The sequence below is a fragment of the Orcinus orca genome, chromosome 6 (assembly GCF_937001465.1).
Source record: "Orcinus orca chromosome 6, mOrcOrc1.1, whole genome shotgun sequence".
In the NCBI taxonomy this organism is placed as follows: domain Eukaryota; kingdom Metazoa; phylum Chordata; class Mammalia; order Artiodactyla; family Delphinidae; genus Orcinus; species Orcinus orca.
Window position 1 is genome coordinate 70,911,137 of NC_064564.1, and position 24,082 is coordinate 70,935,218.

The following is a 24,082-nucleotide window of genomic DNA, read 5'->3' on the forward strand; positions in this document are numbered from 1 at the left end:
GGAAGAATCTAGCCTGGGAAACAGTAACACAGTAGCCGCTTCCAGCTTTTTCCTCAAGATTTGATGACAGGGCACACAGTCCTTTTACAAATTAACAAAAAAGGAGAGAAGCAGAAGCCAGATTCCTCAGTGAAAAACGAGTCGCCTTGTTCATTGGTCAGGAAAGAGTCTTCAGTCAAGTCCAGCAAGGGTCTGGATTCCTGGAGTCACTCGGTATTTATAATTCATAAGCTCCTCTTGGAGAGGAAGGAAGAATTCCTCTTAAGAAAAGTGGCATCATGTGATACTAAATATTGACTCATAACCTGGGTCTGGGGAGATACTTTCAAGCTTCTTGGAATACCAGCAATAAAGGATGAGCTTTCTGTAGTAGAGTTCACGTGTGAACTCATTTGCCAGCCAGTTCTGACATATCAGCTACCTGAAATGTTGCTTGGTTCTAACACTGATAATCATTAGCTCCAATCTTTTATATTTACATTAAGGTTTGATTTTGACAATAATCAGAGTTCTCAGGTTGAAAAGCCTTTGTAGTCTCTAATTTGCGCTAAGTAAATACTGGCTTCTTGGTTGATTTCTGTCGATTTTTAATCATTTAGGGTAGTATTTGTAATATTTAACTTTGGATACAAGTACATGGAAGATCACTGCACACCTTTTCTTTAGTACCAACACTGTTTGGAACTGAAAAAAGACTCATCTTTATTTTCACACATACTGTGATTTCTGGCTGGTAATGACTCTGAGCTCCTTGATTTTCCTGGGTTCCACTTATATTCTAGAATTCTCCATTTGTCTAGTTACCATGATCCTGTAAAAGTCAGAAAAAAATAACAATGGCTCAAGGAGGAAATAGCCATGGCTTAAGGTAGTGTACAGCTAACAGAACTCCCTCATTTGCAAAGAGCAAGAAAAATAGGGACTGGAAACTGAGAAGACTTGAGGGTCAGGGACATTCCTCAGCACAATTTAAAACATTCTAAAAAATGAAAAAAAAGAAGTTTGTACATTAAAAACATTGTTCTGACTTTTTTTTAATGTTTCCTCTAGGGAAAGAATATGAGTTTTTTTTTACTCAGACAAAACTATCTCTGAATTTAGCCACGGTCTTTTTTCTAACTGCCTCTTTTCTTGCTGTTTCAGGTGAACCTTTTTGTGCTGCTCTCTGTGGTGTGTGTCCTTCTGAATTTAGCCGGATTTATCCTAGGCTGCCAAGGGGCCCAGTTCGTGTCCAGCGTGCCCAGATGTGATCTGGTAAGCAGTTCTGAATCATCACTGTGCGCCTGGGCCGACCCTGGCCTGCCCGGCTTTCCCGGGTGCCAGTGTGTGGCTGGCAACACCCAGGACCAGGCAGCATCTTAAAATGAAACCTGAAGTTGGTCAAAGGAAGCAGGAAAACAAAACCAAGAGCTTCCTGCTAAGTATTTTACTCAGGTTGTCAATTTTTTTTTCCAAAGCAGGGACCAGCCAGGAGAACCACATGCATCATTAGTTAGTGAATAGATGGATCAGTTGTCCACAGTCAATATCTATCCGCTCTCATCTAAAGAGGAAAAATGGATATTATCAGAATTTAGGTCAGCAGTCCTTTATCTGAAACCTTTGGAGGCCAGGTGTGTTTCAGCATTCAGAGTTTTTCCAATTTTTAGAAGGTAAATGTGATGCATATACTGTTTATTCTGTAACATCCCAGTGGAGTCTGGACAACAGAATGTAATGCAGAATTTTTGGTTTCCAGAGCTTTTTGGATTTCAGAATTGTGGTTAGAGGTTATGGACCTGTACTATGTCAATTTCTATTTTCCTGTTTTTTAATTGTTATAGTAAAATGCCCGTAGCAAAAAATTTAGCATCTTAACCATTCAGTAGTGTTAAGTACATTCGCATTGTTATGCAACCGATCTCTAGAACTCTTCCATCCCCTCCTCCCGCTGGCCTCCGGCAACCATTCTTTCTTGTTGTTTTTTTAATTTTTTTTTATTTTTTGCGGTACCCGGGCCTCCCACTGTTGTGGCCTCTCCCGTTGCGGAGCACAGGCTCCGGATGCGCAGGCCCAGCGGCCATGGCTCACGGGCCCAGCCGCTCCGCGGCATGTGGGATCTTCCCAGACCGGGGCACGAACCCGTGTCCCGCGCATCGGCAGGCGGACTCTCAACCACTGCGCCACCAGGGAAGCCCAACAACCACTCTTTCTGACGCTGTGGATTTGACTGCTCTTGTTACCAGATATAAGTGGAATCATACAGTATTTGTCTTTTAGTAATTGCTTATTTCACTTAGCATAACATGCTCAATATGTACTCATGTTGTCGTAGGTATCAGAATTTCCTTCCTTTTTAAAGCTGGATACTATTTCACTGTATATAGAGGACACATTTTGTTTACCCTTCATCCATCGGAGGGCACTTGGGTTCTTTCCACCTTTTGGCTATTGTGAACAATGCTGCCACGGAAATGGGTCAGTTCTCTGGAATATGTGCCTGGAAGGTGGAATTGTTGGCCATCTCTGAACTTTTTGTTTTGTCTTGTTTTGTTTTGTTTTGTTTTGTTTTTGCCGTATGTGGGCCTCTCACTGTTGTGGCCTCTCCCGTTGTGGAGCACAGGCTCCGGACGCGCAGGCTCAGTGGTCATGGCTCACGGGCCCAGCCGCTCCGCGGCATGTGGGATCTTCCCGGACCGGGGCACGAACCTGTGTCCCCTGCATCGGCAGGCGGACTCTCAACCACTGCGCCACCAGGGAAGCCCTCTGAACTTTTTAAGAGGACTTTTCTGTAACAAATATCTCCCTGTGGCACAAAGCAAAAGAAGTGGACTCTTTACAGGTTGTAGTAAACCTCATCTATCTGGAACTTGGTTCCATGGCAATCTCGCCCTTTCAAAACCAGCAGGATGCAAGTGAAGAAGGCTGCCACATTTCTCAAAACACTGTGACCAGGTCCTTGCAGTGAAACTCATGGCCTTCCCAGATAGGAAAGCTCCTCCTGGACTCACTAAAAACCTATTGCTCTTCCTTAACAACCCTTCACAAATTTGTTTGATTTTTGCCATTCCCTCACTTAATAAGTGTAAGTTTTGGAAGCACAGGCTCACAATGTTTTCTGGTTTTTAAGGCCCTGTATCATTTGCCCTCATCCTGCTCTCCTGCTGCAGCAACTCACACTCCCTGTAATGGAGCCCGAGCCCGCATGTCATTACCCAAGCTCCTGCCCTACTTTCCTGTTTCTGACGATGCTGTCTCTCCCCCGACCATTCCCTGTCCCTTACATCCCTGTTCATCCAAATGGTGTCAGCCTTTTAAAGCCTCATTCAACAGTGATCTTCTTAAGGAAATAGTCCCTGATCCCCAGGGAAGGTAATCTTCCAGAATTCCTATCTGTACATCTCTGAAGCATTTCTCTTTCCTTTTTTGGACTAAAGGTATTCATATACCTTTCTTCTCTCTTCTCCTGGTCTGGAATCTTCCTAAGAACAGTGTCTGGCTCTGTATTTTCTTGGGAGTTTTCAACAGCACCTCCCACAGACTTCTTTACATACATAGAGTTCCCAGAAAATAAATTTTAAACAAGGCTTGTTCTTCCTGTTACTAATTACACAGAAAATTGGAAGGGGCAAAGAGAACAGACAGGCTAGAAGTGAAAAGTCATAATATTTTAAAAGACAGTTCGATAAAAGAGTAGCATCTATTATATGCAAGACCCCATGCTAGAAACTGCAGAGAGTAGAAAGAAAAGTCAGACATCGTTTCTGACCTAGACGTTTATCACGTAGCAAGAGGAGTGGGATAACCATGGCAGGTGCTTGATCAGTGTTTGTGGAGGGAATGAATAAATGCCCAACTGCAAAGCAAAGGAGTCTGTGATCAGCCATCAGAGTGAGACACAGTGCTCTGGGGGTGCAAAAGAAGAAGGACTTCTACTCTTGGGAAGAGGGGAAAAGGATACCTGGAACATAGGTATTTGAGATGGGCCTTGAACAATAAATAAATAAAGGGAGTGGGTCGAAGCCAGGAGAGGAGAGGATTCCAAGGGCAGTGGTTAGTTAGTAGTTAGTTAGCCTGAGTGGTTAGATCACTGTTGGCTCTGGAACAAACAGAAGCCAAATTACAAGGCATAAGGGTCTATATGGTTGACTTTTCTGAGAAATACTGTGCTTCTCTACCCTGACTCCCTGTTAGAATCACCTAGGGGAACTTTTTAAAGAATACCCAGACTTGGGCCCCATACTCAGAGATTCTCAACTGCCCTGGAGTGGGGGTCTTAGCATCAGTATTTTTTTAAGTTTTAAAGTGTATTTTTAATTAAAAAGTTTTCCCACCACAAAACCAACTCTGGGATTGTTTCTAATTATATAATTGGACAAGCCATAAAAGTGTAGGATGGAACTTAAAAATCATTTGAAATCTCACTGTTTGGGGACATCATAGTTAACCATTTGACAGGTTTTTTGCACTGTCTTTATGGATAAAAACACACCTAATTTTTCATCAACAGGACCATATTGTAATTGTTTTTCATTAGGGAACGTATTTGGCAAGTGGAGTCTTTCTGAGGAAGGGATTCTCTCCTTCCCTCTTTGCCTCACCATCTACACCAGTCACCCTGAATCCACGGTAACAAGCTGGGGGATTTCCTTTCATGTTTCATGCTCATGTAACCTTATGTAGATGTGTATGGGGTGGGGTTGTTCACTACTTATTCTTCAGAAATGGGAGCTTTTGTATCCACTTCCCTGCATATTGTTTTTCTCACTTAAAGATATATTAGGTACATCTCTAACACCCTTTTTTCCTTTGAACAAGTCAGTTCTCTATTTTCTTGTTGTCCGTTGTGGTTTGGGTTTTGACAGATAGAAGCAGTGCTGCTATGAATACTATTCTGCAGATCTCCATCGGGGCTGTGACCTAAGCGGAGCAGGCTCCCAGGACAAGGATTGTTCTTCTGTTTATCTCATTTTTTTTTTATAGCACATTCAACCATTTGCTGATTCTATCCATTTTTTTAAAAAACTGAGATAAAATCTATAGCGAAATGACCAGATCTCAAGTGTGCAGTTCATTAAGTTTTGACCAAAGTCTACATTCATCATGACAAATACACTCATGTGTACACCCCAGACAAAATCTAGAGCATTTTTATCACTTTAGAAAGTTATTTGCTGTCTTCTTTCAGGCAGTCTCAACTCTCTCATAGGCAACCACTGTTCCAGTTTCTTTCACCATAGATTAGTTTCGTCTGTTCTTGAACTTCATGCAGGTGGAGTCATGTACCTTTTTGTGTCTGACTTATTTAGCTCAGCATGATGTTTTTGAGATTCATCCATGTTTTTGGGTCATATCAGTTGTTTGCTCTTCCCTTCTCACTCTCTTTTCTTAATCAGGGCAATATTTCATTGTATAAAAATAGCACAGTTTGTTTTATCAGTTCTCCTGTTGATGGGCATTTGGGTTGTTTCCAGTTTAGGGGTGTTATGAACAAAGCTGTTGTGAACATTTTTGTATAATTTTTTGGGGGGCCTGTTCGCATTTCTCTTGAGTAAATACATAAGTATGGAATTGCTGGGTCATGTGGTAAACGTATGTCTAACTTTAAAAGAAACTGCTCAACGGTTTTCTGAAGTGGTTGGGAATAAAATGTATGGACAGTTCCTTTATTAAAGAGCTTTAACTTACATTTCTACCGGTAACCCTCTACCTACAACAAGTGTTACCCTCTAATTTTTTGCCAGTCTGATGGGGCTAAGTCAAGATCTCACCGTTGCTGTAACTTGCAGTTCCCTAGTTGCTAAAGATGGCATCGTCATTTTGGGGAAATCTTCCCAGAAGATTCTAATGTGCAGCTAGGATAGAGAGCCATGATAGTGATTGATGACGGGAGGAAGGAGAGGATCTGACAGCTTCAGGTAATAGTGTCAAGTATGAAAGAGGGATTTTTTCATTTAAGAATGGGGAGATTCGACAGGGTTGTTTGCAGATGGTTAAAGACATTGAAGAGAAGTTAGAATAAGTTTTCAGAAATATTGGGCAGATGGGATTAAGAAGGCAGGTGAAGGGTCAGAAACAGGAAGAATGAGGAACACAAAAGGCACGGTTGCCTAGAATCATTTTGCACGAAGCCTCAGGGCTTTCCTATATCAGCTGGGCACAGTGATAGATATTCATTATTGTTTGCATAGTGATTAACTTTCAGATAAGATCCTTTGTTTAAAGGGATTAATTATCACTAACCTGGAAAATCTTGCCATCCAAAGTTTCCAGAGAGCTGAGGTTTCTGTATGTGCAGCCCACACAGGATTGGTTTCTGTCTTAAAATAATGCCTTGGATTAAGAATGGACTCATGTGGGAAGGGAGTACTTTGTAAGATGACACCTAGTCTTACCTAGGGGAGGTGAAGTCCTCAGGTAAGATCTTGAGGCTTATACAATGTAAGAAATGGAAATTGCACTGTGTCGCGTTGAAAAACGTGAGCTTGGTTCCTGCTTGGTGAGAGAGGGCCTTGTGTACTTGAACAGAATGGAGACATGAGAAGAATGAATCATCTCTATTAGGTGCTTCTTTGTTATACTAAATAATGCTGTTAGTATTAAAACAGGAAGTTCTCAGCAGGAAACCTTCAAGGAGAAAGCCCATTGGGAGTAATATTTACCTTATGAATTTAGCCTGGTGTAAGGATATGATTAACTATGGAAGAGCAGCGAAGAGAAAGTCAGAGATCCCTGAGGGGAAAGAATAGTTCCCACCTGCCTAGGGAAGTCCTGTCTGAATGTCCACAGAAGTTTTCCTTTAGAAGCCAAGAATCTAGATATTAGCAGCAGGATGTACCTTCAAAAATGTGAGACAATGAAAGAAAAATTCAAATAGAAACAGCCTTGTGCCTTTGTGTGTGGAGTCGTGGATCTAGGTGTGGGGACGTCGCTGAGATAACAAGCTCTTGTGGACAAACCAGGAAAAGACAGAAACCAAAGTAGTTGTGAATTGATAGATTATGGAGGCCATCGAGGTAACTCTAGTTGTAATTCTTTGTATCAGAGGCAAAATTTATAAAAAATCTGGGCATCCGTGTTTATTTTAGTAATGCGTCCCTTTCAATATGATTTAAGGACAAGGAATAAAAAATGTTCTAGGATTCATGGAATTCTGTAAGAGGCAAAACTAATCTATATGGAAAAAATATCCAAACAGTGGTTGTCTCTTTGGAGGGTGTGGGCAGGGGTCCATAGGAAGGGACGTGAAGGAATTCTCTCTGGTGATGGTATGTTCTGTATGTTGATAAGGGTTTGGGTTACAGAGGGATATGCATGGCTCTAAATTCCTTGAATGGTATGCTTATGATTTGTGTATGTAAACTGCAGTTCAAAAGAAAAAGAAAACCAAACCAAAAATTGTGTAATCCAGTGGTACAAATTTTTCCCTTTGGCTTCCTAGTCAACTTATATTAGAAGGAACTAAGTTTCCTCCTTATATGGAAACTACCATGAAATTTTCCACTATGACTAGAGGATAAGAATCTTAATTCAGTGAGAAAAAAGGCTTTTTTTTTTTCTGTTAAGCAACAAAAGCATTGTAAATGTTCAGTCATTCTTAAAGATTCCTGAAGAATTTTGCAGCTAGTGAAGTCAAAGCCGCCTATTTAATTGAACAAGTATGAAAGAGGTGTGGCCTTTCTTTTTAGCCAAAATAGAATAGCCAACTTTAACAGCTCAAGCTGCAGAGCAAGTAAGAATGAACCTCTGCTCCCAAATTATGGGTCTTATTAGCCCAAATCAGCTAGTTCATATGTTCCCAACCTGACTCAATGGAAACTTGGAAAAGTGACCCAAAGTTTGCAAAGCATCTCACTAAAAATATATGAGATTATTCATCAGTAATTGTATCACTTCAAATAAAGAAAACTTCTTCTACTAGACTCTGTGAACACACTGAAGATGTGAACTAAGAGATCTCTTTAAGCCTACATGGTTTAGGGCTACTGTTCACCAAATAGACCTTGTGCTTCTTCCAGGCATGTGGTAGAGTGAACTTCCTTGCCCTCTTGGATTAAGTGGAGCCATATGATTTACTTTGGAGTGTCATTGTGTGAGGAGTGTCATTTCCAAGAGGAAGATTTAAGCTAGGGTGACCAGATTTAGCAAGTGAAAACACAGGACGCCAAATTAAATTTGAATTTCAAATAAAGAGTAATAGTTTTTTACTATAAACATATCTCATGCAATATTTGGGACATACTGACCCTAAGGAATGACCTGTTTATCTGAATTCAAATTTAACTGAGTGTCCTACCTTTTACCTTGTAAACCTGCTTTAAGTGCCCATGTGCAATTCATCATGTGCTCTCCATGTCTCTAGCATAGTGACCCTCAATCCTCAGATAGTAGATGCTCCATCAACTTCGGTCCCTAAGGGAATATGATGAGCAGAGCCCTCTGCTGACCTGCAGTGGACATGTAGCATAGTCAAGAAATAACCTTGGTTGATTAAGCCACTGAAATTTGGGGGCTGGTTGTTACCCAGCATACCCTAGGCTGTCCTGACTGATGTAGACGTTGCCTGACACTGAACCCTGCCATGTCTCATTCTGTAGGATTGGTGTTCCATGGTGTGGCCTGTGTATTCTTACTTAATAATTAAATTGTTGTTCTGCCTTTTCCCCTTAAGGTGGATTTAGGTGAAGGCAAGATTTGCTTCTGTTGTGAAGAATTTCAACCAGCCAAATGCACAGACAAAGAAAATGCCTTGAAACTCTTCCCAGTTCAGCCTTGTAGTGCTGTTCACCTTCTACTCAAGGTATCTGGAATAGATTCCATCCCCCACCAGTAACTACACCACAGAGACCCCAAGGAAGGCAAAGCTCCCTGAAATATTCCTCCTTTTTTACCTCCTTCAAATAACCCTATTGAAAGCAGATATGAGAGACTCCTTATCAGTGACCTAGAGAAAGAATTGAGAACCCACAGGTTATTGTGTTTCTCTTCAGTTATGAATGGATAGCTTCTTTGTGCTCAAGAATTATAAGCTAGTAAAAAATGTAAAGGAGCCTAAATGCATACACATGTATATGTGTACGTATGTGAATTTACATATACACGCACACATATGCACACATACACACCCATGATGTCGCTACACATATAAGATGTAGTTTTAGCAGAACCTCTAAAGTCCATGCCCATTTGTTATTGTTCTAATGCTCCTTTGTTGGCTTAAATGAATCCTGTAGGCTGTTGAGTGCTGCCGTTCTAAAACACATAGACTAAGGAGATGTATTGGCCAGAAAGTACAAGAGAAAGTCAAGACACTACCTCTTGTTTAATAGGCCGCAACTATACTAAGCGAAAGAGATGAAAAGCAAATGATACCAGCTGAAGAGAAATACAAAATTAACCTTTATTAGGGAATTGGATAAAAATCACGTCCTGACTTAAGGTCTGTTAGCCCACTGAGTGACAAGCTCAGTTGGTGAACCCTGAGATACTAGCTTTTGGATGGTCCGTCACTGATGGCTTTCTTTAGATCTTTGTTTTGGGTTTATTTTCTTGTGGGGAAGAGGAGTCTCTAAGCAAAGAGAGAGAAGCTGTCAGCTCTCTGAGTTTCGGAGGATGTGAAAATGGCCTTCTTTCTTTGGCTTCTGGATTTTCGGTAGCTGAGTCACTCCCAAACTTTCTGAGCCAGGACTTTGCTTGGGGAAAGCCCCGCTAAGCAGCCAGGACTGTGGCAACAGAAACTTTTGGAATTGGCTTTGCTGCTATTTTGAGACATGTGTTTAGAGGAGACAAGCCCTGTTGACACTCGGGCCAGCCTGCCCCCTGTGTTGTCTTCATTGGGTGCCCGGGGCAGCTCTGCCAGTGGCTCCTGAAATAGAATCAGTGGCCATGAATTAAGCAGCGTGCTGTCCTGGTGGGAGTCTGTGGGAGGGGGGAGGTTGGGATTTGCTATCACTGGGTACGCTGACTTCAGAAGAGAAATTCAGTACTTTGCTGGAAGGGATATTTCCAGACAGGATTCTGATGCAAAAAGAAATATGGTAATACCAGGTCTGCCCGGGACAGGAATCTTCTAAGATAAGTTTTTAAAATTAAGAAGTACACACTATTGCATGACAGTGTTAATAATAACCAGTGTGTGTTTGGCACCCAGCATGAGCCAAACACCATCTAAGTCCTTTACATGCATTTTCTCATGGGAATTGTCTTCCTTGGGGCAGTATTATTATTATTTTTTAAAGTTTTTATGTTGCGTTCTGGTCCTCAGTTTTGAGGTACTCAGGTGCGTCCTTGTTTCCTGGTTCCAGAAAGTCCTTTTCGCCCTGTGTGCCTTGAATGCCCTGACCACCACCGTCTGCTTGGTGGCAGCCGCCCTTCGCTACCTTCAGATCTTTGCAGCCAGAAGATCCTGCGTCGTAAGTCCATGCAAGGCGGCAGGGTGTCTGTGACTCCACTGATCCCACCCTCGGACCTTGTTGTGTCATCCGTTGCTTTTCTCCCCGAGCTGTTGACTAACCGAGGTGCTGTTTAATTAGGATGAATCACAGATTTCTGCGGAAGAAGTGGAGGAACACAGACGCATCCCAGACCCTGACGACTTTGTGCCACCAGTGCCTCCCCCTTCCTATTTCGCCACGTTTTACTCGTGCACACCCCGGACGAACCGCAGGTATCCTCCCTACATACCCCCGCCCAGGTCTCTGGGCTGCTCTCAGTTTTGAGGCCGAAGGGTCTCCAGAACTCACAGCATGGGCTCTGACTTCTCTCCAAAATCTAGACATTGTATTATTTTCCAGGATCGTCCGGTTTTTCTCTCTCTTTTTTGGTCTGACAAATTGCATGAAACCAAAGAAAAGTCAAACCTTGACCTAAGGATATAGTTTTTCAATTTCAATTAGCTTCTTAGGAAAACTGACACCCAGTGAGATAACTGCTGTAATTTGACATGATTGAAAACTGCTGTTGCCCTGGAAACGCTCTCAGTCGGGCCAAATCGATATTCATTGTAAACCATCAGCAGGTCCTCAAATCATGAACTTCTTCCCAGCCATTAAAAAAAGGTTAATTATTAATTACATCTCCTCGGTCTAGAAAAAAAATAGATACCGTGTTTATTCTCCTTTTCAAATTCTAGCTCGAAATTTGATCGTCTGTTTCTTAAATCTCAGAAATCATTATTTGTAGGATGAAGTGCTACATGCATTCATTTGGTTGTTAGCCACTTCTAGAATTGTACCATTCTAAAGAATGACTTCATTTATTCATTCAACAAACATTCACTCCATCCTCTGCTGCTTACTAGTTACTGTGCTGGGTTATTGGAATTCAAAATGAGTTATACCAACTTCCTACCCCTATCAAGGAGCTCACAGTCTAGGTCATTAAAAATGAGTGTTGAAAGGATCACAGTAGTACTCAAAAGGGAGATTTTGAGTGCAAGAGGAGGACTTCCTAACCTAGACTGGTGAGTGGGCTGCAGAGAGCTTGAAGGAAGAGTCAGCTGGTCAGGGTTGGCTTCCAGGATGAAGTGATGATCTTACTCCGAATTTAAAGGCTAAAACAACCCTACATTTAAACTTAAACCCTACATTTAAACTTCTAAACAACAAATCTCTGAATTCTACAAGAAAGACTAGTGTCTTTCCCTTGCTGTTGAGAGGGCTTGGAATTTCTACTTTTTAACCCTGAGGTACACGTGGAGAGTTGTCAGACAAATTTGATGTCAGGCTTGGGGTTTTTGGAAATCCATTTTCTAGTGCTCAGGGCAGCCACATGTCATTTTGAAAGAGCTCACCAGTGGGCTCCCACCCAGACACTGTTAATGTTCTTTTCAATGGGTTATCTTCCTGACTTGTCCCTCAGGCTCGTATCTAAACCCCACTCGAGCCCCTCCCCTGCCCACCCACCTCGGCGGAAATAAGAGATGACCGCAAAGCTGGAAAGGACATCAGCTGGCTGGACAGATGGCCTGGGGGACAGCTCAGCCTCCCTCTTGTACAGGGACTGGTGGGCTGGAATTTCGAAGCTTCAGGGGCCAGGATGGCTTCGCTGGTCGTTTAGGAAATGAGCCAAGAATTACAGAGGCCAGAGGGACATAGCAACAAAACACATATTCTTTGTGTACCATAGGACACGTTTGCTAAAAACGTAGCCCAATCTCAGGCTGTCTGCAGAGTGCACATTGAAGGACAGTAAAAGTGCCTGTTACTCCATGGTTGGGGAGAGAAATGCCCTCTTCAAGAAGAGTTCCTTGGCTCTCTGAGGTTGCGGGTGAGCACTTGGTTGACCTAAGAAGAGGCAGCAGACATTTAATTTCATGCTGTGGCAGAAAGGGAAAGTAAGTCATGTGGGTTTAGAAGTAGTGCTGACCTGTGGGATCCCCCGGCCTTCTTCCCTCTTTCCTTTCTCTTCTCTGCACCTCCATAGTCATGCTTATCACTGTGGGTCTTTGAGCATCTGGGTGCATCCCTGGATTTGCCCCTCTGAGCTCTGAGCCAGCCCCTGGCCAAGTCTGAGCTGGAAGAAGACAGACGAGCTTGTCATCAAGGGCTCTACCAACCAGAACTTCCCAGAGGAACATGGGGGAGGGGGTTATGCAGAGCACCCTTGAGAGAACAAGAATGCTTGGCCTAAAGTATATATCTGGAGCACTAGCTCATATCTCCAATGGGCAAATAGCCTCATTTTCTAAAATTCTACAATATCTGAATGCAGCCACTTTTTTTTTTTAACATTTTATGTATATTTTAAAAATTGTAGTTGATTTACAATATTGTATTAGTTTCAGGTGTACAACATAGTGATCCAATATTTTTATAGTCATATTCCATTTAAAGTTATTACAAAACAATGGCTGTATTTCCCTGTGCTGTACAATATTTTGTGCTGCTTATCTATTTTATACATAGTGGTTTGTGTCTCTTAATCCCATGCGCCTGTCTCCCCCACTGCCCCTTGCCCACTTCTCCTTTTCAAATGGCTAAATTTATTCACCTTTAGATACATATTCTATCAGAGATATTTTTAAATTTGACTGACTTTGCTAGATTCTCAGTATAAATCAACATCATAGACACTAGCTGTTTAACCCCAATTGATAATTTTCTTTCTTATAAGCAGGCAGGCAAGAATATTAACAGATGTTTATCATTAATATTTCCACAATCAGTTATGTTAAGAGTTTTCACGTAATACAGGCTCCCGTTTTCCTGTAAGGTATTAGGACCTCTCAGAAGAGCTTTATTTATTTAGCTTCTATAAATACAACCATTTCATGCATTGGTATCTCCTTGAAAAAGGGCTTCTCAAGTTACTCTCATAAGTAGAAGCCTGATTGCAGTCAAGGCTTCTATCCAAAGATGGTTATCTACTTTGTGAATCAATTTGTAAGTACTGGAGGGGGCTGTGTACCCCATCTCCTCTACTCCAGGGAGTCCCCCCAGTCTCAGAAATTGGCTTGAGCCAGGAGTCAAAAAGGAAAGTCTCCAACCTAATTCGTGAATGTGGACCTGGTTATACTGTGGGGATGTTACCTGCTAGAGAAAACTGAAGATGAGCGCATGGGAGCCAGGTTGACCTGGGCATTTCTTAAAGGTGAAAGCAACAAGGCCCACCCATTTCCTCTCCAAATGAACTTCAAAACCCAAACTCAAGTGGAGCTGGGCTGTGCCTAGGCTTGACTCTGTGCTCAGCTTTGGGCTGGGCGACCCTGCCTCACTCCCCACTCCCACACCCCTACCGACATGTGCCCCGTGGAAGGGCCAAGCTCTCTCAGCACACAGAGGAGGATCGTTCTTTGGTCAAGGTCATATTAGTTGCTCCGTCAGCCTCGGATAAGTTCTCAGGGCCTATTTGTAGCATCAAAGCAGAACGTATTTTGCATGATCTGTTTGAGTTTCCTGTTCATCTTGAGGTCTCATGAGCATGAACCAGCGAAGGTTTCCTGGAGACTTTGGGATGAATTTGAATAAGCCCAGGCTCTGGAGTCTCTTAAAAGGGTCACCTTGGGTGGATCTCTTACCATTTCTGAGCCTCAGTTTCCTCATTCACCTGCCTTGTCATGTGACTCCTGAGAGGATTGTTATGAGATAATGGGCTAAAAAAATCTTTCTACAGGCAAAAGCTTTAGACCGTGCTCTACCATTGTTAGTTGCATGGTTTCAGATGTTTTTGGCATGTTTCTTACTCTTAAGAAACATTTAGCCCTTAATCTTACCCCTACCTTATCAGGCAACAGTTTTCTAAAGACACTCATTTTCAGTAAAAGTTTGATCACCTGTCCCAGCTATAACAGGGTTTTGATTTCAACCACCATAATCCATTTTGCTTAGCAGTGGTCTCAGTCCTGGCTGTGCCTTGGAACCACCTGGGAGCACTGACAGCATACAGATACATGGGCCCCACCACAGGCAACTAGGGCAGAGTTTCTAGAGGTAAGGCCTGGGCCATGCCCAGTTTAGGAACCCTCCTGGGTGATTCTGCTCTATAGCTGGGTTGAGTACCATAAGGGATCACGAACAAAACCTGTAGCAAACAGACCTATTTCCCTCCATGGATCCTTATTTACCCAAAAGTGGTACAAATAAGGAAGAGTTGCTTAGTAGGAAAGGAACTTTCCTGCTACATCAACTCTAGCAGCATCTTCCATCTAAATGAGGCTTTGCTGGTCATTGTAGTAACCACCATAGAAGCCATTCATTTTTCAGCCAATTTAGATAAAGTGTACCCCCTTTCTCCCCCCAGTTTTCCTTCTTGAAGAGATTCTGTAGTAGTTTAGGATCTAAAGCGAAGCCCGTTCCTCCCACTTCTTGGTCCTAAGCAAGCCCTCTCTCTTCTATAGGAACATATAGGTAGCCACTGGGTTGGGAATATGAAATATACAGCACCAGAGCTAACAAGCAAAGCTGGGGGATGAACTTTCCAGGCAAGGACACCACAGTGAAGAAACGCGTGGGGAGTTGACTGAGGGGGGATTGTAAGTGCCGGAAAGATGCTCACAGGATTATGCTAATTAAGGATTAAAGATTGGCCCTCTGGAGCCGAAGGAAGGAGTGCATAGGTCTCAGTGAGTAAAACAAGTTGCCTTGTTCATTGGTCAGGAAAGTCTTCAAGGTCAGGTCCACGAAGGGTCTGTATTCCTGGAGTCACTTGGTGTTTATAGTTCTTAAACAGCTTCAGCTGGAATGGAGAGTTGGCGTGAAACCCGTGGGCAAGTCCTCCTCTAAGGGAGAAGAATATCCCTTTCTTGATGACTTTACCAGGACCCCTCCCAGCCAGGCTAGGGAGGGACCATTCCTGTAGGTGCCTCTCCTCAGATGTGCTGAGCCTGCACACATCCCTGCCTGGGGTGTCAGCACGTGACCTTCTCCTTTCCTCTCAGGTCAAGCACGAGCTGAGAGTCTTGTTTTTGAATAAAGATGCAGGAAGAAAGGGGAGCACTTTCTCACTTTTTCATTCAGGCTGTAGGAATCTCATCCTTCTAAATCCCAGCACTCCAGAAGTTTTATTGTTAGGAAGACAGAATATCACATCTTTTTCAATTTTTTTCTTCCACCAATTGCATTTTTGTAAATGGGCACAAATGAAACAATCGCAAATGCAGTTGAAAACAAAACAAAACAAAACAAAAGCAGTCCCTTGTAGGCAGCTGGCCCCAGAATTTCTTTTCATCAATCTCCTTTAGTTTATGTCCATTTTTGCATTTCAAGAACAAATGTTAAACTTTTGCTATTATCTTTTTTTCATTCCCCAACACTTCATGGCCTGAGTACAGTTTTTTTGGTCTTCTGTGTATTTTTAAAGTTGTGATATAATTGACGTATAACATTGTATTAGTTACAGGTAAACAAGTAATGATTTAACACTTGTATATATTGTAAAATGGTCACCACAATAAATCTAGTTAACCCATCACTACATATAGTTACAAGTTTTTTTTTTCTTGTGATGAGAACTTTTACGACCTACTCTCTTAACAACTTTCAAATACACCATGCAGTATTATTAACCATAGTCACCATGCCGTGTATTACATCCCCAGGACTTATCTGCATGTATTTTATAACTGGAAGTTTTGTCCTAAGGTACAAACTTTCATGTATTTTTAACTGTCGTTTTCAAATTTAGGTTCTTTGTTATCTAGATAATTTGTGTGTGTGTGTAACCTTCTGTGAATGCTGGCGGAACATCTTGTGGGTTTTTTGTTTTTATTTTTTGCTATCAAAGGTCTCTCACCCACAGGCCAACAGCCACAGCTACAGCAAGCGCTCCATCAGTGTTTGTTGAATGACCACCTTTAGGAAGAGGCACTCTGTGATTCCTCCTGCAGCATTGCTGCTTTGTCTCTGAGCTGTGATGTTGTTCACTTTTTTTTTGAAAAATGTATTCATTATTTCAAACGTTTATTTAACAAATAGTGAGTTTCTACCATGAATTAGACGTGAGGGAAACCCGGGCAAGAAACTTTTGTCATGTACTAATGTAACAAATAATTGAGTTTCCCTGAATCTTTAGTTTGTTTGTTTGTTTTTTATTGAGGTAAAATTCACATAACATGAAATTAATCTTTTGAAAGTGTGTAATTCAGTGGCATTTAGTACATTCACAATATGGTGCAACCATCACTTCCATCTAGTTCTAAAGCATTTTCCGCACCTCCAAGGAGACCCCGTACCCATTAAGCAGTCACTCCCCGTCCCCCCCTTTCCCCAAGCCCCTGTGCAACCACTAATTCGCCTTCTGTCTCTTACGGATTGTTGTTTGCTCTTTGACTAGTAAATTTAAAAGGAATGATGGTATTGCATTTTCTATGTTGTCACTTGCCTAAGAATTCTGGGCACTCCATCCGAGAGCAGCTTAGGTTATTCCCCTGCTCCTGGACCAGGAGGTTGTAGCCTGGAGCGGCGAGTGAGTTTCCCCATTGTCAGTGGATAACCCTCTAGAGGTGAAGGCCAGTATGCTGGAGACACTACCATCAGATGGCCAGAACACGCTTCCTGATACCAGGATGCTCTTCCTAGGATGGTTGGTCCTGATGTTATACCACTGCCACATATCTACGGAGCGCGCATCAAAGGCGTGGAAGTGTTCTGTCCTCTGGACCCCCCGCCTCCCTATGAAGCTGTGGTGAGCCAGACGGACCAGCAGCAGGTACTGTCCATAGAGTTTCTCTTTGGTACATCGACGGCAAGTAGGAAAAGCAGCCACACAGAGAGCGGGGTGGGGAAGGGACCATGCCCTGTAGATCTTTTCAAGTTCACTCCAGTCCAGATGGTGGCTGAGCTGAATATCAACAGACAACGCTCTGTTTTCCTGTGTTGCAGGGATCTTCATTCCAAATGCCAGAAGGATCAGGAGCTGCCACCAGCCCTTTGGAACCGATCTGCATGCCAGTGATTCAAGGTAATAAATACATTATTGCTGCCCAAACTCATGATTCAGTAGACTAAAAATGGTAAAATAATCATCTGTACGATATTTTGTTGGAGGTCAAATATTCTTGGAGCAAATGGTTCAAGCTATATCCTTTTTTCTGGGTATAAAAATATTATCAACTCTTAGGGCTTACAAGTAGGAAATAATATGTGAACAGAAATAAAGATCTCTTTAGAATCTTTTACGAATAACCAGACTTTTCAGAAATGGATTACAGAGTTTAATTTGGTTTTCCTGTGTTTTCTGATCTAAGATCTTTTTTCTCCTGTTAAAATAAGATAAGCTCTTGTAAAGAGACAAAAAGAGTTTTACCTATTGCAGAGTGATTTGCTCATTTATAACTAAGGACCCAGGTCATACTACCTTCACACGTACTGAATGCTGATTTGCAATCCTGCATTAAATACTAGAGTCCGTTTACAGTTATCCTTGTAACTTAAGGGAACATTGTTACCGCTTTCTCTCTTTGGAGAGGTTTTAAATGGCCCAGAGAACTGTCCACAGGACAAAATTGCAAATGGTGATAAATAATGGATCAACTTTCAGCTATTTTAGGTGGAGGTAATTTTTCAGCAGCGCCATTTAGAATGGATTTCTGCTCTGTTCACCTTCCGTCTTAAGTAGAATTATGCAGCAGGATTCTGTTTCCTAAGTATGTTTTTAATTCTTACATTTCTTAAAAAAGTTTCCCAAACCACGAGTCAGGCTCACAAGTGATGGGACTTTATTTTCCTGAACAGCAGTCATCCAGTTCCAGAGTGCTTTGATTCATTTAGTGGCCACTGGCTCTTTAACTTGGCTTTCTGGGAGTTTCCCAGCCTAGCCCGTAGACACACCCTCTGCTTGCATTTGGCCTGCAGCCCCAGGGCAGCCACCCCGCCTGTACCCCCATCACCTTCCACCTAATCAAGGTCAGCCTGAGTTGTCAGAAAGGGTAAAACGGCTAGGACCTTTCCGATGCTGCACGAGGCTGCTCCACTGGAGAAGACGCCAAGCACCTTTAGGCATTTTAGCATGGCTTCTTTTTCTGCTCCTGGATTTAGAGCTTTTTGTTCGTTTGTTTTAGGTGTGGAGGGGTAGTTTGAGGAGGCAGCATTTCCCACGGTGCTGCAAGATAAAAACTTACTGGGCCCACAGCCTAAGCAAATATTATGAACTGTATTACCCTTGTCCCAGAAGGTTTGGGCTCACAGGTGTTTCCTGCCCAGCATGTTGAAGGTGCCAGCTGAACAGAAATGATTTCTGTTTCTCCTCTTTAAAAAAAAAAAAAAAAAAAATCAGGTGGGGACATTCCTAACACACCTAGAGAAGAAGGCGCAGCCATTTCAACTCCCAGCTCCAACCAGCTGTGTCCGGCGAGGAACCGGAGAGCTCTCCAGCCCCCGAGGACGAGATCCAAGAGTGACCCTGTGCTTCATCATTCTGCAGAGAGAGGTGATGTCATTTCCCAAGTTCTTCGCAGGGCACTGTGCTTGTTCGCCTATAGGTGCCGAGTGGCTCTGGCCACCCAAGGCCCTGGGGTTCAAGAGAGAGCTTGGAGGGGGGCTGACAGGTCTTGGGAAAATCAGGTATTCTGCATGCACGTTAAGGGTAGACATCTACCATGTCTTTTAAGGCTGCTAAGAATTTTTCTTGTCAAGTCACTGTCATCAGAAGCGTTTGGTTGCACGTGATACTGTGCTGAGTACCACACGAAGAAGACAGTGCAAACCTAGTTCTGATTCCTAGATGCTCCCAGTCCTGTGGGAAAGAACATTCTCTCTCCAGGAAAAAGTCAAAGGGGTGTATTTTTTACTGCCCTCTTCTGAAATTCAACACTAGTTATCTTTTTACTGTGCATGAGTAGATTGAATTATTTAAATCTGACCTTGCTTTAAGAACTTTGGATAGAGCGAAGCTCTCACACTCCACCTCTCTCCCTTTCCGTTTTGAGTTTGTTTGTGTATAGATGTTATTTGAATAATTTTAAATTTTAATAGTTACAATTTTTTTAATTAAAAAAAATTTTTAACTGAAAATAACATTGAATCTTCTTTTCTGAATATATGACTGCCTGAACATCTTCAAATACCTCTTCCTTGTAGAGAATTGTAAAAAAATAGAGGAAATAAAGGAAGAAAATGAAAGTCTGTAATCCCACCAGCACAGGCTTCTTTCGGTGACTTGTCCTAACAAGTTGCCTATGCTGTCTTCAAGCTCTGTGCAAATACAGCTTTGCAGACCCTCTGGTCCTGCTCTGTCCCGGGCCCCACGTCATCTCCTAGTTGTATTCTGTCCCCCTGACAGCCTGTGTTGTTTGCTACAGCTCTGGACTGACCGTGTGGGAGCCAGAGGGAACACTCCTCTTGTCTCTCCAGCGGCTTCTGAGCGGGGAGGAGTCCTGCCCGGGACTGAGCGCCCTCTGGCCCCTCAGCTCCCCGGACCTGTCTTCACCGTGGGGTTCTCTGCCCCACCTGGCAAGCTGAGGACTCGGGATGGCCACCTGCAGCTTCCACAGGAACTTGGCTGTCTACACAGCTTAACGAGATCTTTCCAGAACCCGCTCCCCTTCTGCAGCGCTGCAGGGGCAAGGATGACACGTGTTTACCCGTTGGAGTCCTCTGCTGTGGAAGGGACCAGGTCGCCTTCAAGCGACAGTGGAGTCCCTGACTCTGTCCTCACACATGAGTGTCTGTAGTGAGTGTTCCGCGAAGAGTCAGGTTCTCTGTGATGTGCACGTGGCAGCCGAGGAAGACGGCTGCCAACCCCTGTTTAGAACTCCTCATGCCTGCCTTTCTCCAGAGGAAAAGGAATGCTCCCCTTCCTCCACCTGTTTTCCCACCCCCGCCTCCCTTCTTCCTTGAATATCTAAATTCCTGCTTGTCAGACCTTCACAGACTGAAATCTCCAGTGTCGTGTACCCTGAAGGCTGCTGGCTGGCTTATGAACATGTGGAGACCAGGCCTGATTTCACTTTACCCATCTGCCAGTGCAGTAATGTTCTGCCAGTCCTTATACCCTTGCTGAAGTAGTAGTTGTGGAAATTAGCCTGTGGTGGATTTCCCAGGCCCTCTGTTGACTTCCAGAATGACGTGTACTTTTTCTGCACTAGATTTCTCTTTCTGTAATAGTCAGCCCTAGCGCCGCCTCCCAGCCGTGGTGTGACGTCGATACTATAAGTCAGTACAGTGCCCCTGAGGATGTTTAGGACAAAGGTACAGTCAGTGTGAGCAGAGCATTCCATTCATGCCACAAGTCTCGTCTCTCCTCAGTTCCTCTCTTCCTGTGGCTTCTTCATCCTCTCCCCAGAACATTCTTCCATCAGTCAACTGTGTTTTTTCTGCCTGCCCAAACCATCCCTATGTATTGGTGATCACCCCCATGAAACCATTGCTCCATCATGATTTGCATTCTGGATGCTCTTCTCTGTCATCTCTCTTTACCTTGATGGTTGCGTTTTATGTGGCACAATAAAATATTTGGGGGACGTGTCCTATTGAAATTACACTTCAAGGAGTAAGCTCGTGTCGTAGGTGTTAGGGTTTTTTTTTCTTTTTTTTCCTCCTGCAAGAGGAAAAGCAAGATGTGCATGGCCGTCAGCATTTGTCACATGTTTTCCACATGGAATTGCGTGGTTTGTGCTGTTTCAAGTACAGATGTGTGTTCACGGGGCTTGGCCAAAAGGTGCGTGTTGTTTGTCTCTGCCCACAGCTGTCCCCGTGCTCAGCTGTGAAGCCGCGACTCAGACTGAGGGAAGACCAGACCTGGCTGCGGTGACCTTGAGAAGAGGGTTGAGATCCCGGGCTTCGAGATGCAGACCAAGGTCTTTAATAGATTACAAATCTTACATGGACACCAAGTTGCTGGTGGCGAGGTTCCTGGAGCAGTCCTCCTGCAGCATGACCCCGGACATCCATGAACTTGTAGAAAACATTAAATCTGTTTTGAAGTCCGATGAGGAGTACATGGAGGAAGCCATCACAAGTGCCAGTTTTCTAGAACAGGTAGTTATATTATTAATATCAGGCATGAATCCGATGACTTGTTTCCATAGCAGCTGAAGCGGCTTCTCTGGTTTCCTGTCGAAGGCACAGAAAGTCCATGGTCACTGTATCAAGGGGAATGGGGTTAGGAGGTGTGGGGAAGGAGAGGAGGAAGTTGCGTGCTTTCTTTTCACATGTGACTTTGCCACAGCCTTCTTGGCCCAAGAGAAGAGAAACCGATTTTTCCGAGATATGGAAGCATGCTTGGAAAAAGAAAAGGGAGCAGCTCAGGGATGAAAGCAAGGGCTATGGGCAGTGTGGAGTACCTTTAACATTCCATTTCCTAAGTTGAACGTTTCCCTTGATCTGGCACGTTTTTTCAGCCCTTCAACAATGATGGACATATGTGAATTTTAATACTGGCAAGATTCTGGGAGCCGTTCATGTTCCCATGAAATGTTTGGCAAGATTACCTAAGCTGATAGACTTAAAGGAACGAACACCTTTTCCCTTCCATTTATTAAAAAACACACGGCAATCCCCAAACAAGTAGCCTGTGAAAAGATAAAACCGGGAACGTAAATATTCCACTTGCGTGTCAGGTTTCTCGTCTTTAAAGTGAAGTGTTGGACTAGGTGGTCTCTACACCCGTATCTCTGAGTGAATGGAATTTCCCTCTGACGAGAAGTGGGAATGGGTCGCAGCTTTCCTCACCCACCTCTTTCAAAAGCAGCGTTTACCTTTTGGGTGTTTGCTCTGTAGCTCCGTGTCTGTGGGGTAGCCGTAGGAGACCTCAGTGCGCAGTGGCTCACGGGTGTTACTCGGCTGTGCCTGTGGGTTTTACGTGCCCATCAAATACTTCTTGAGTGGAGTTGGCCTGATTCTCAGGGTCATTGCCAGATACTGGATCCTAGGTACGTTTTTCAGGCAGATTGAACAAATCCCCACCTCACTTTCCTTTCTGTTCCCCTTCCCACCTGCTGGCCTCTTCTTACAGAAGCCAGAAGCCAGATTCTGTCCCATCCCTCAGGGGACTGTGGGGAGCAGAACAGTCTGATTACTCGTGTGAAGAGGTCCATGAACCATGGGCCCTTTTGTTGTTTGCTTTCTAAAAAAGTGGTCAACCAGTAGTCCTAGGTCAGGCTCCAGTTGGTAGCCTGTGTAGGAGAGAGATTTACACGCACATGTCCCTGGTCTCCTCCAGATGTCATTCCCTGCCTCCTTCCCTCTGTTCACCCCAATTGCCTGAAAAACAGAAGCAAGTATTTGGAGCTGCCAAGTTCTGGTGAGGTAAGAGCTGGAGCATCTGCAGAGCTGTGGGTCTGGACCTTCTGCAAAGTCTTGCTTGATGGAAAGTAGCTTTGGGGAAAGAGAACAAGCACTTATAGTTCAACAGATGCTATCGCTATAAATGTTTGCGAGGTCTTTGTGCACAGACTGGATCAAAATTCAGGTACAGGGATTGTTGCAGTAGACTCTGGGCCATCTGCCGGGGCTTCCAGAACTGGATCCCAGTGGTGAGGTATCATAATGCCACACCATCCCCCAGACAGAAGGAGGCAGGGACAAGGGCAAGGGAGCTTTTATTTCTGACTCTACCCAGCTTTGCACATTTTCACCTTCTCTAGTATTATTGGGATGTGTTTTTATATCCATTTTAATTTTTTACCAATATCCAAACCACTTGTCCTAACTTACCATGTAATAACAGTAGACATCTATGAATGTTGGAATTTTCTTCTTACTCAGGAAACAAAAACAGCCTTAAAGACAAATATAATAACAGAGTGTTAGAAAAATTTGATGTCCCATCTTTTGGGGGGATTAACCTTTTAATGACCTTAAAATCTCAGAATGGTGGAAACTAAACAAAAAGACATCCCAATGATCGTTCTGTGATGTTAGATGGTAGTAAATCACTTGAGTTTTTCCCAACATGCTAACAGCAATATAGGTCATACAGACACGACTGTGTAATTTTAAAAACTGTATGTACACAGCAGTTCTCCTCTTATCAATCTCAGTTGGATCGGGGATTGCCCATTTTTGCTGTTATATGATATATTTAAAGTTTTAAAATGTTTTACAATTTTAATATTTAAAATGTGCTGCATTGCAAAATAGATCTAGCAGTAGAAACATTCTTAACAGCTTTTACAAATAAATTGGCCTAGTTTTTATGTTGTTTTCATGTTTTTTCTTAATTGAAGAGTTATCAGATCAATTAGAAGCATCATTAGTTTTAGCTGACATTTTATAAACTTAAGCAGACCGATGGTTTTACAATTTTCAAGTATATTGGGATCACCTGAGTTCTTGTTAAAAATACAGATGCCCAAGCCCCGTTCCAGATTCCCATGTCAGAATTGCTAGGGGGGAGCAGGGAATCTACTTTTCTGACAGGCTCCCCTCCCCTCTCGTGATGTGCAGACCCAGTGAGAATCAGTGGCTTAGACCACAGGGAAGTTGGGGAAAAAGTGATGAGAAGAACGTTAAATATAAAGCAGGAGATTGCAACAAACAAAGAGTTAAGCATGGTAGGTCTACAGCTGAAACAACAGAAAATTTGGGGTATTTCTTAGGAACTTCAGAAAAGAGGCAACATGTTAAGAGACTCTCTGGAATTCCAAGTGGGTTCCACCTTGGGAAAACACCCTTTTTTCTTTCCCAAGGCGACTAAACTAAATATTACATGGATAAATGTAGGAGGC

General features: G+C 43.1%; 1 protein-coding gene across 6 annotated transcripts in view; it reads left to right on the forward strand.

Annotated features, from left to right (window-relative positions):
* Nucleotides 1–24,082, forward strand: part of ENTREP1 (endosomal transmembrane epsin interactor 1) — a 60,919-nt gene that overhangs the window by 35,901 nt on the left and 936 nt on the right. For 3 of the 6 annotated variants that reach the window (XM_033440212.2, XM_049710920.1, XM_049710924.1), the window contains 8 exons: nt 1,144–1,254; nt 8,651–8,779; nt 10,284–10,391; nt 10,512–10,645; nt 16,995–17,124; nt 17,298–17,376; nt 18,691–18,843; nt 21,100–21,392. In XM_033440212.2, the coding sequence (XP_033296103.2) occupies nt 1,144–1,254; nt 8,651–8,779; nt 10,284–10,391; nt 10,512–10,645; nt 16,995–17,124; nt 17,298–17,376; nt 18,691–18,843; nt 21,100–21,392 (1,137 nt within the window). The remainder of the gene's footprint in view (nt 1–1,143; nt 1,255–8,650; nt 8,780–10,283; nt 10,392–10,511; nt 10,646–16,994; nt 17,125–17,297; nt 17,377–18,690; nt 18,844–21,099; nt 21,393–24,082) is intronic. The other 3 variants (XM_049710923.1, XM_049710922.1, XM_049710921.1) reach the window with 2 other exon arrangements.